The 12,672-nt window shown below is 40.3% G+C and overlaps 1 protein-coding gene across 1 annotated transcript in view; it reads right to left on the reverse strand.

The window, feature by feature from the left end:
* Nucleotides 1-12,672, reverse strand: part of LOC126867630 (uncharacterized) — a 647,133-nt gene that overhangs the window by 547,102 nt on the left and 87,359 nt on the right. Inside the window, exon 2 of the mRNA XM_050622333.1 lies at nt 6,150-10,668. Coding sequence (XP_050478290.1) covers nt 6,150-9,278 — 3,129 coding nt within the window. The 5' untranslated portion in view covers nt 9,279-10,668. The remainder of the gene's footprint in view (nt 1-6,149; nt 10,669-12,672) is intronic.

Genomic DNA, 12,672 nt, shown 5'->3' on the forward strand with positions numbered 1-12,672 from the left:
TAGCCACGTTTCAATGCCTTCTGATAATATATTATCGAGATCCATTTCGATCCAATTCCTATCGCACGAATGAAAATATATCAATGGGGTCAAAAGCGCTTTAAAGGCCAGTCACTTGGAATGAGTTGTCCATAGGATCGCACGAAGGTCCCTTTCACGCTATAAATCTCCTAAAAACGATTCTCTTGAGCTGATGTTTGAAAAGATTGCACCGGGAGCTTTTACGAAGTTTTATTTCCTTGATAATTCCAAGCTCGAGTGGTACTTTATCGATGGTCAAGGAAAGGATAATTTTGCCGGTTCCTCGTCTTTCGTTATAATGCTGTAAAAACTACACGTTCCTTTCAATGCAAGAATCAGAGCTGCGATTATTGGAAACTCTTCAGTTTACTTGTATTCGAAGAGAAAGAGCGAAATAACGTTATTTCGTCTAAACGTAGGTAGAATACCGTGGATGTCCAACATACTAGTTTCAATTTTCGTAACACATGCAAATGTTTATACATATGAAATGAAGATTGAGAAAAATTTATATAGACTACAACTAGGTACGATCTACTATTAATTTCATTAGAAATAAAGCAGTATGGTAAGAAAAATAAATTATTTGACACATACGATACCATATTTAGAAGCAAAAAATCATACACGACCTGGTACGAATTTTTTGAAATTATTCGACGTAAAATTACTTGAAAGTCGGTAGCTTGAACCGAGTTATCGTAACTATTTGACAAGTTATCCGTGTCAAAGCGCTTCCTGAGTGACAAGGAATGCATTATTAATCGATCGGCAATTACTTGTACAAACTGGATGGACCAGAGCTGAACCGCAAGCGCAACGTCCATTAACGTCGCAAAATTCTGTCACCGATGCGGCTCGTTCGGCTTTTATTTTTCACTTTTCCCGTTTACATCGCTAAGCACGAGTCGAGAGCGTCGAAAGAAGGAGACATTAATTACATTAGAACGAAACGAGCCCGCTTGCCTAGACACTTGGCTTAGTAATGTGTCTGTAACCGAGCGACAATCAAACTAATCAGCTGATAAAATCCCTTAAAGCATATAAGGGAAAGCAGACCACCTCTTCTTCTCTTTACAGATGGCATTTTCATCCAGCGGTTTTCCACACCAGAAAATAGGAGTATTGATAACCATGATGAAACCCAACCACTCAGTTAACAATACTGGGCTCTGCCATGCCTATGCCCAAACTGGCAGTTGACTGACCAACTTTCATCCCCCCCCCCTTTAGGAGAAGGGGCCCGTTATATAGCGACACCAACGTGTCCTCACGCTCAAGATAATTGCTACACCATGTGTATGGCGCGTGCACGGGCCGCCCGCATCTCCAGCTCAAGTAAAGCAATAAAATAGAACAGTAAGTTTAGTAGCAATAGTATCCCCTCCTGATCTTTGATCGCGGCAAGAAGATCCGAAGTAGGGGTGGTCGCTCCACTAGGAAACGTCACACTGCAAAAGAAGGGTAGAACCGAGCTTTGGATACAGTAGTCCCGCCATTCGTACATATCTTCCTTACATATCATTCTACCATGTATATTAATGTCTTTCTTCTCTCCTCTCTTCTTCCATTGTGTCTAAGGTATAGTTCTGCTAGGTAAGCTTTACTGAAGAGTCCTACTAGCAGATCTCGCACGAAACATTTCTGTCTCCTTTCCCTATATTTAAAAATTCTACTGGCTCATTGGCCGACGTTCCAACTTAAGCACGCAGAGCAAAATTACGCTTTATAAGACGATAATAAAACCTGTCTGGTCCTACGGAATCCAACTATGGGCAACAGCAAGTAATTCCAACATTGAAATACTCCAACGCTTCCAATCGAAAACGCTAACATCCCTGGTAGATGCATCCTGGTATGTTACCAACGAAGCAATACATCGCGACCTCAAGATATCCACAGTCAAAGAAGAAATAAGAAAATGTAGTAACAGATATATCATAAGAGTTAACAACCATCGAAATCCCCGAATTATTAAATTACTTAATACGTCGGACCAGATTCGCAGGCTAAGAAAACACTATCCTTTAGTCCTAAGTACTAGATGCAGCTAGAAATAGACTTACTGTAAATTAGTTAGTCATGTCATTGCACCACGTCAGAGAAACTTACTCAAAATTCTCGATGCGAGAATTGATTGTAAAGTGCTTGTAAATAAGAAAAAAATTTTTTTATTTATGCTTTCTCAAGTCGTTGTTTGTTTATTTGATACTCAACATCTGTGATGGAATATCTAATATGGAACTCCGGTCGCCGGGATTCGAACACGAGTCCAAATGTTCGCATCTAAGGCTCTAACCACTGCGCCGCCGTCGACCGGGAGTAGTTAGTGTGGAGTGGTGGTATTTTGTTGTCGAGTGCCGCCACAGTAAGAATCCTCTAGCGAGTAAACGAGCCACCGAGTATGGGCCAGAGACGCGAATTCACTTAACTTTGTATTGTAGCTGCTGTTACAAAGGCTCGTGAAAAATTGCCCGTAAAAAAGGAAATCCTTTCTCTTGGTTAACTGTGAACTCTTTTACGCTTTTAATACCGATACAGTACTAGCAAAGATACTAGTAAACATAGAAAAAAGTTGTGGGCTTGATTAATTACTAGAATGGGTTACGATAGTATTTCACGCTTTTTAAAGTTTTAAAGTCACTCTATTTTTAAATTGGACTATTTTATAAAAATTTATACGACTAATTTTAATCTTTGAAACAAAGATATTTTTGTATCGTATAATTTCAATTCACCTTCCTGTCAATTTTCTGATTCTTTGTACCCTGTCAACGTTTCCTTTTCCGTAAAATATTTTATAATTTTTTAACATATATTGTATAATTGTTAATTTTGTTGCAATATTTTTCAGAACAGGAAGATATCTTTTAACAAGGAGATAAGCGTGATTCGCGATCGAGGAAACTAAAGACTTCACAGGTAAACGAGACAATTAATCAATATGATCATTGATCCGTCAGTTAACCCTCTCATTCCCGAATTATTTAACAGTCACAAATATTTATTTGTTACATAATAAATAAACGATTCATTCAGATATAGAATCCTGGCAGAAATCCTTTTCATCCACTAAATATTCGAACAAATTCTATATTCCAAATATTTTCTCCAATCTTGCATATTATCGGCTTTCGATGCAATTTTTCATCTTTAAATTTTCCACTCTCGAATGCGCAAATATACGCATCTAACGATTAATTTTTTTATATCATACTTGATTACCGTGGGAACGAGAGGGTTAATAAATTAATTGTGATTATTAGCAGTAACACTAGAACGATTACATAGTACAAGCTAAACCAGAGTTTATTCGATCGACTCTGATACGTAGGCAAATAAACGACAAACCTCAAGTCGCGTGATAAATCTTTCTCGCAACACAAAAGTCGCGATACAATTCGCAATTCAGGAACTCTCTTCGCCTCGCGATTTTTATGGCGTATAACAACAAGAATGAAATATTCGCCTTTGTGTCGCCGAATCTTTTATGCGTTCCATTCTGCTACTTATTTGGCGCGAATTCCCGGAAAGGAACACCGGCCATTACTGAATTGCATCAGAGGGAAATTGGCCTAGAAGCCAGCCCCATAGTCGGTTGGATTCTCCGTTAGGTAGGTTAGGTAACGCACGGCGGTTGAAAATGCGAATTCTCTTTACTTCTCTATTGTCCACCGTACTCGCAAAGGGAATGAGAGGAAGACAGCAAGAGCGAGAGAGAAAGAGAGAGAGAGAGAAAGAGCGAGAGAGAGAGAGAGAGAGAGAGAGAGAGAACTGGGCTAGGGAGGAAGGGGATATTTGCTCTTCTGGGAAAGTAAACTCCAGAGCTTTTCATACACGCGCGACTCGTAGCGCTAACCCAATTTTACCGGTACGACGCCAACGAAGCTTCGGCGGCTACGTTTTCACCGAGAGACGGGTTATTTGCCTTACCTACACGCCACTACACGGCACCGTCTTTTATACAAAGTATTGGCAAAGGTTGGAAATGTCCCTGTAGGAAGAGTGCGCCCACGACAGTTAAAATAATATCAGTTCATGGTGAGGAAGCTTCGAAAATATTATTTGTTAGACGCGCTTTACGTGTTTTGAGAAATTTCTCTTAGGGAGATAAACCGAAAGAATGTGGGGGTCGAAGTGTTTGCTTTAGGAGGGAGCGGTTATACATGGAATGTATCATGCTACACGGTGGATAATATCGATTATCGAGTATCGTACTGTTACTGTCTTTTAAGGGTTTTATTTTTTAACTTTGAAATCTGCGATTACTTTTAGCGATAATAATTTACGAGGTAGTGCTACTGAATTAATTCATCAGATTTATTGGAATTGTATGTTTCTCTCGGTTTTGCCTCATTTTAATATGTTGACTACCACGATTAGTCAGTAACGATTGGCGATGTGGGAATTGATTGAGACAATTAAATTAGAAATGAACAGTACATATTCGTAAAATTGTCAATATTTTTAATACTGTGATAACAACGCGAGGTACTACTACAAATAGATAGGAAGAAAAGTTTCAGTAAATTAATTTTCTGATACGTATATTCGGCTGTATCGTATAAAATTTGCATAGCAGATAACATGTTAACCCAAATGCAGCTAATCTCTTTTTTTTATATTATTCAAAATAACGTTATCATCCCTTTATTTAGATTCTAAGTTGAATACGTTAATTTCATTTCCCTACGTTACTATTATTTAATTTAAATAAATTGTCATTCTTTCAAAAGAACAAAATCATAAAATAAACTAAACTAAGCATAGATAACACGAGTATATACAATTTCTAGCTCTTACTTCGCATTCATTTATATGTAGTAATTGAAAAAACGAATAAATTACGAAAAATGCAGATCGTACACTTCGTATCGAATGTAAAGTTGAAAAACAAAGTAAAAAGTGAAAAAGAACGTGGAATTCTTGTACCAAGTCTTTATTTAGACGAGCGTGTTATATAGATATGAAATCTGGAATTCCCTATTCTAAACACGTGCACGCTGCAGCAGGTGACATCGTCGTCGGATGACGGTATCTAGTTTTATAGCACGAACAAAGTTGTCTAGACGAAAAGACCGAGTGTGGAAGTAGTAGAGTGAAAGGTACACAGGGCTCGTAACGAAGTTTTCAAAGACAACATGGAGTTTGATATCTAACGAGTTCATTCTACTCGGCTGCGATGGCAAAAACTGCAAGTGGAGATCTCTATCTGCCACTCTTTCCGGCCAGGTCACTCATCTATCTTCGTTCCACCCTCCTTTCGCACCCTTCTTCGTCTCTTTCCCTAGCAACCAATGTTGAGAAACGCGAAATTCGTTCCCCTACCCTTCGCGCGTTATTCACCCAAGGCTTCTGGATTTTAATTTTATAAGAAATTATTGGCGTATAAGCGACGTACTTTGATCGTTCGAGTGTCTCTTATTACGCATTTTACGTTTCATATAATTGTTTTCTTTATACTTAAAGCGTGTTTCTACAATCAAATAAATATAAGATTCGTGGCACGAATTATTTCTATCTTTTGATGGAAACTTGCATTTCTTTCAATCAACATTATACACCTTTATATGGTTATTTTAACGTAAAATTGTAGTTTCGAAATAGCGTTTCTACGATATAATTTTATATACTATTTTAGATTATAACAATGAATATCTAAACGTGCAAAATTATAACACTATTGATCCTTAATTGACTAGGACACAGTTAGCCGGAAAAATGTTTGCTCGATGTTATTTTGTATTTTATATTTTTCAGGATAAAAATTGTTGAGAATTTGTATCGCGTAAAATGCGGAGTACAAAATAAAATTAAATAACTTAAGACCACTGTTATGGTCGACTGTTCTATGATGTAAAGACTATTTTTTTTATTAAAATAAATCATTTCTTGATATATGAATAAACAATTATCTCGTAGCATATTCGTGATCATGTTATACTGCTTTTAAAGTAAAATATAGTATCTTTACTTTGAAATGTGGCAAAATTGTATTCAAATAAAAATAACTCTGCTGTAAAATGCACTAAGGTCGTTATAGCTGCCTATACATCGTTACACCATGCAAAACGAAAAACTGAAAACTTTTCAACATCCATATCATTTTCAATCGTTAACGCCCTTACCTCTGACTCCGGTGACTGAACGATTAGCGACGTTCTCGGTGGTTTCTCGGGAGGTACCTTTTTCAAAGTTCCAGTAAACGAAGCCACGGAAGCAGTGCTGGACGGTGCTGAAGCTCCCTCGTGACCGTCGATTTGACACTGAAGTCGATGGAACTGTGAGAACGAAGTACGGGACGTATCGGCGCGATCGAATTGTGGCAGACACGGCAGTGGCATTTGCGACATGTTCGGTATCTGAATAGAATTCGGGTCGCTGGTGTCGTGTTGAAGCCTAGGTGATAATTTCTCGCAGACAGACGATTGGCAGGATTGATGATTAGAGTTCTGTGTATAGGAAGCGGTCAATAACGTTTGATGATGACTGTGCGGCGTATTCTGGCTTTGCGACGTGCAAATCTTATCGGTCGGTTGTTCTTGGTGGTTGGGCAGAGAATTCGATTGAATCTGGTGGATCTCGTTTCCGATCGAATGCGGCTGAAAATCGGTCGATCTTTGTAATTTATCGCACAGCTGGTTCTGTGCTTGCAAACTTTGCAGACGGGCTTGTAAATCACTTTGTTGATGTTGAAATTGCGCCACTTTGTCGAGGATTTGATTTTGATTCTGAAGACACTGAAGCTTCGCTTGTAGATCGCTTTGTTGACGCTCAAATTGGCTGAGTTTCTCGGATATTAAATCAAGATTCTGTTGATTTTGCAGTTGTTGCTGCTGGGACGTCAAAGCGTCGGATTTTTCGTTCTGTGTGTCTAGTTGACTTTGAAGATTATCGCTCTGGCTCTTGCTATGAGTTAGTAAGCTGGTCGAGATATTGTGGCTTTTACGATGGCTATGGATTATATGATCCACTTGATCGATCGGTTTACCTAAACTTGTTTCACCGAAGTCTGTTACCACAGTTAGGACAGTCTTGGTATCTAACTTTGCTTCGCTAAGGGCTGGATACTGATGGCATATATTAGGACTGGCTCTTTGAGAGGGAGCCGTACTAGCAGGTGGTCCAAGGTTCGCTACGGATCCACTAATGGGCTGCTCGTCGAACTCCTTTCTCGAGAGTTCCATGTGCTTCGTTAGGTCAGCACTAACGTGTCGCAAATGTCGACGTTGTTCCATTATAGTCCTCTGACTGATGTTGGGTATAGGTTGAAAGGCCGATTGAGTCATTCTAGCTTCCTTGCGATCATCTGGTTGATGTATCTGTCTCGGGTCTCTCCTTTCCTCGGACTGATTACGAGAACGTGGACTGGTGGAGAGCATTTGATTCTGCATCATGTTTCTTTCGTGTTCCTGTCGTTGTCGTTGTTCAGCCCATATCGTTAGCTCTTGTCTAGTCTTCTCGAAATTTTGATTTACAAACGACGGACTTTTCTGTCCTGCGCGATCCGCGGATCCTTCGCGAATCGGCATGAAAGGCATAGGAGACCTTCTAACGTCTTCCATTCTCTTGCCTTCTATGGTCATTGGTGACCTCCTATGCTCGTCGAAGTAATCGGATCGTCTGTTTTCTTGCGGTATCGCTACTCTTTGATTAGGGCTCACGTTACCCCATTCGGGCTTTCTATCAGCCCCTATGCTCTTCCTATTTTCTTGTCTCGTATCAAAAGCCATCGGCGATACTCTTAAGCTCGTATCCAATCGCCTTTGATCAGGCGGATACACTTGATTGGTTTCGACTCGTTTCGGATCCACCATAGTTCCGGTCTTCCTCGCTGGCATCAATATTTCCTGATTCGTGTCACCAGGGAACGTGAACGTAATCGTATCGTTACGACGCTGGAAACTCGATGTAACGTCCACGGAAATAGATTTCCTGTGTTCAGGTCTGGTCACATATAGACCACAATCGGTTACCACGGTTTCGCACATCTTTTCTCGACCAGGTGGATCTCCATTCGTATCGACGTACAGACCGTCCTGTCTCGTCCTAGGGTTTTGATTAATGGCTGTCAGGTATCTTCTATCCTGAGTATCGGTTACGATCTGTGCGCCTTGCACGATTATCGCCCCGTCGCTTCGGTGAATTTGTTCTTGCGGAGGATTTTGATTAGGGTCGTATTTAGGTTTCTGCATACCTGGAACATCGACACTCGCAGACTTTCTGTGCCCTGTATCGTGAGTAATCTTCGAATTACCTCGTGGTGGAACCATAGGTTTGGGTCCACGACTGGGTCTCTCTGTAGTCGCCATTGCGAGACCATGAGTCACATTTTGGGCGATCGGTTGAATGATAGGCTGTGTCTGATATTGTCCAAGTTCCTGAGAGAATCTTTGAGGATTCGGTGATTGTTGTCCGAATTGTTGAGCGGGATACATTCCAGTATGAGGATTATACGGTACCGCGTTCATTACTGTTTGAGGATACTGACTATAGGAATACTGGGGTTGCCCGCCAAATTGAGCGTAACTAGCCGGTTGAGGTACGACAACGCCTGAAAAGTACGGTGGCTGAGGACTGGCGGATTGAGGAGGCATTTGCGATCCGTGTTGAACAGTTACGTATTGACCCTGTCCAGTGAACATCGGATTCGCTGCACCTCCTTGATACAACGCAGGATCTCTATATGTTACATCCCTCGTCACGTAACCAGCTCTTTCAGCGTATTGAGCTTGTTGAGGATACATCTGTTGAGGTCTCACCTCGAACTGACTTCGGATCTGCGTGTACTGAGTTTGATCGTAATCAGGCATGAATTGAGGCTGCGCTTGAACCGGTAGGGTTTGTGTACTAGTTTGAGAAACATGTTGCGTCCTCTCGAGAGCAGACTTTTCCTGGCTGTACTGTTGGGGTGGAAGTTGTCCACTAGGGGGGTGTCTATCCTCGGGAACACCGACCACAGGTTGCTTCCTTCCAGTCAGATATTGACCTGTCTGCTGAGTTTGCTGTTGTTGTTGTTGTTGTTGTTGTTGTTCTTGAGTTTGGCCGGCTGACTGGTTCTGTTGAACCCTATCTTGAGAGAATCTGTCATATTCTATGGTACGATTTTCAAAGCCGTTGGACAAATCTTGTTTCGCATTGTCGGCAAGCGGCTCAGCTCGGCCGTTTTGACACGCTGTCTGTTGATTCTCCATCGTTTGTCCAACCTGGTTTTGTTCCTGGCTATCGTTCACCCCTCCTGAACCAGACTGCGACATGTTGGCGGCCCCCACCGACGGTCGTCCGCCGATGTAGCCGAGAATTCGCCCCAATCCGCACACCGTGACGACTTACCGTGCAACTCTCTGTTGGAAATCTAGATTTTCGCTTGAACGCAATCGTCACGGATCGCGTTTTTACGCCTCGTATATTCCGCTAGGTCGACTCGAGGCATGTAAACGTCGATATTGATGTCGTTTGCTCTACGCCCGATCGCTGTTCCGTGATCCTTATTGAGTTTCCTCTTTTTACGTTGTCTTCTCGGTGATATAAACCGTGAAGGGAATGCAACAAAATTTTTCGCAATTTTTTTTCTATAATTTGTTTTCTTAACGTACTAATTTTTGTTTCTAAACGTGAAGTGAATTCGTTGCAGTTTTTCGATTCGAATATTTGACTCTTCGTTCGTCGAGTAATTTGCTAGCGAATTTTTTTTCTTTGTTCTTTCGATTATCCGAAAATTAACGGACGAGTTCGTCACACTGTTCTTGCGTTTTATTTATCCAGATCGTTTGCATCCGTTTTCCCGCCGGAGCTTCGTTAATAAATCGCAGACGCACCGAATAATATTACGTGAAAATTTGGAACGTTTGTCCAGACAGAAAGTCTCTGAGTGCCGCCCTCGAATTTCTCATTTTTCCACGAGCAAATGAGAATGCGCAATTGCAAATGTAATCTCTTTTATTGCGTCCCTTTGACGCGATCCCCGTTTCGTTTCGCAAATCTTTATCAATTATGCGTTATTGTTCCTTTTTTTCTTTTTTACTTCATGGTTTCCTTATCATCGGACGACAGAACGGATATTACGAAGGAGAACTGTTTGCCTTTTTACTATTCCTTGTCCGTAAATAGCAGTTACGCTGAAACGTGTCAGCGCGTAACAGCTCGCTCGTATCTCTCAGTTATTTTCGTTCGTCGTGAAAATGTTACTCCAAAAAATGTCATTCAGAAAGCTTTTTGGCTGTCATCGTTTGACTTCCACTCGAATTTTTCATAAAATATTGCGCTTGCCACGTATAATTCGTCGTTTAGATATACGATTTAAATAGCAATTCGAAAGGACACGATTAATCAGTGTAAATTCCTGGAAATATTAAAAAATTGAATAATTTTCCTTTGATTCTTTCGTTTTATTATCAGTTTCTCGAAAGCTTTTGATTTCTGCTGGGCAGTTTCCGTTATAATTTCCAATAACTTTCAATCCTGTAGCTGTTAACTTTAACAATGACGATTTGACGATTAACTGCTTCAAGTTGAAAGACAACATTTGATTTTATTGTTTCAGTTTCGTATTATATAACTTTCTTCTTTTATATTTAACAATAGAATTAGTACTCTTTCTATAGCGTTGACGTAATATGTCGTACTCGGAAAATCTGTAGAATCGATCTGCAAAAGAAAGGCACGAAATGGTACTTTCCATGTATCTTTTATAATTTTTCCTCGTAATATTCGGCGCAAAGTAATAAAATTGCATTCACGGTTGGTTATTTTGCAGAAATTCTGAAGTAGAAAATTACGAGTTTCTGTAATCAGGACAAAGAGGAGAATGTGAAGAATTTGCTTTCAATTATTACGCAAATTATTATTATTAATTCAAATGAATACAAGGAATTCTTCTTTATCTTCGTGTCGTTGTTAACCGAAGAGATAAAATGGTAAAAAATGTAAATGTCAAAAGAAGTAAGAAATGATTTTTGTAGTGTCAGGGTAATTTATTTTCATTCTGGGGGCTATCATAAGTATCGACTCCCTAGACTTTTGGTCGAAAAAGCTGTAGAATCAATACCCAGATAAACAAATTTAACCAATTTTTTTCTTTCTAACTCCGTAAAAATGTCACACGCTGATAGTGTACAGTTCGAGCGATACATGTCATAGATGACAAAACTAATAAAGATGCTTTTGATTTATTTGAAATTTTTACTTCTAGAAATTACATCGTTTATCGTTTCAACTGTTCGATCAACCAACCCGTGTATGACTATACTTTATGCACAAAGAAACATAATATTAGTCAGCGACCGTCAATATACCAATTCGGAGAGTAATCTTTCCTACTCAAGCTCAGTCAGTTTTCACGCAAATGAAACGTCCAGCAGCGGTTTCTCGGCGCGTTTCTACGCCACAAAACCATGACTGACGTTAGAATAGTGGAACGAAAAAAGTTGAGCGAGAAGTTGGCGTAAACTGGTGGCCATTAGTTCGGAAATTTCACGAACGACTTGCAGATGGAAGCAGCTCGGTGAAAGCGCTTATTTACCATGGCTAAGAGCGACAGGTCTTCGGGAAAGGCTCGTACAATCCGCGTTTCAACTTATCGCCGACAATGACAAGCCCCTGAACAAAGAGTCGGTTGCTTCGGAGACGATCTGTTTCACTCTGAGGAACGCGAATTGTTTTCGTGATTTCCCAAGCGCCTCGTGATCACTTTAGTTTCACGGAGTGGGTGGCGCCCATCTCTCATTGCCGGAAAGTTACTCCGTGGCAAACGAAGACGTTGAAAATTTCTCACTGTCGTGAAGAACGCCGTGAATTATCGGCTCGCGTATCAACGTTTACTTTCGTAATTTCTTTCCTGACACAACGATAGAGATTCACCTTGATTGCTTTCCGATAAATGGAGAATGGTCATACGAAAGCTAGCTCGACAGACAGGATGTATTATGGGACAATTAAAGAAAACTCTTTCTAAGTCTCGTACTGTCGGCGAGTTTTTGTTACTTTCACGGGACCATTCGCGACATTTTATTAGCGGTATATCTTGTGAAGCTGGCCATAACGTGGAGGCTGTGGTGGAAAGTTGGATAGAAAGGAAGACGAAGTGTTGCGCATTTATCTGTAATAAGAGGCGGTCATAAGCCCGTTTATGAGGCTCCGAATTTCCCCGAACAGCTACTAAAAGCGCTTTAACCATCGGAGCAAATGGTAAAATTAATGGGATTAGAGATTACGCGAAACTTTTATTTTAACAGTTGCTGATGTTACGGATTAACGGTAGTTATTCGAGATGAAACTAAATATCAAAGTAGATTTAAGCTTTGTTTATCACAGTCCTTTGCGGGATTTTATGCGAAGTACCTGGAATATCGATAAATTACACACGCCACTTTGCAATTGACACTATCCATCGGAGAGTCTTAAATTAACGAACTTTGTTCGAAATGTTGGGATGTGCGTTCAACCGACGCGCATAAAATGAACATCTGGTTTTGTAAATAAGGGACTCCGATTTCATCATTCGCAGGCCTCCCAATACGCACTTCACACCGTGTCTAATGACTAGTCCTCATACATGGTGTTGAAAGGATTACACATGAATGGCCATTTGTAGGTTGAACGTTGTGTATCGTGAAATATGAACTGGTCGAAATGAAAATAAACGTTAAATGA

This window comes from Bombus huntii, chromosome 7, assembly GCF_024542735.1.
Source record: "Bombus huntii isolate Logan2020A chromosome 7, iyBomHunt1.1, whole genome shotgun sequence".
Classification (NCBI taxonomy): domain Eukaryota; kingdom Metazoa; phylum Arthropoda; class Insecta; order Hymenoptera; family Apidae; genus Bombus; species Bombus huntii.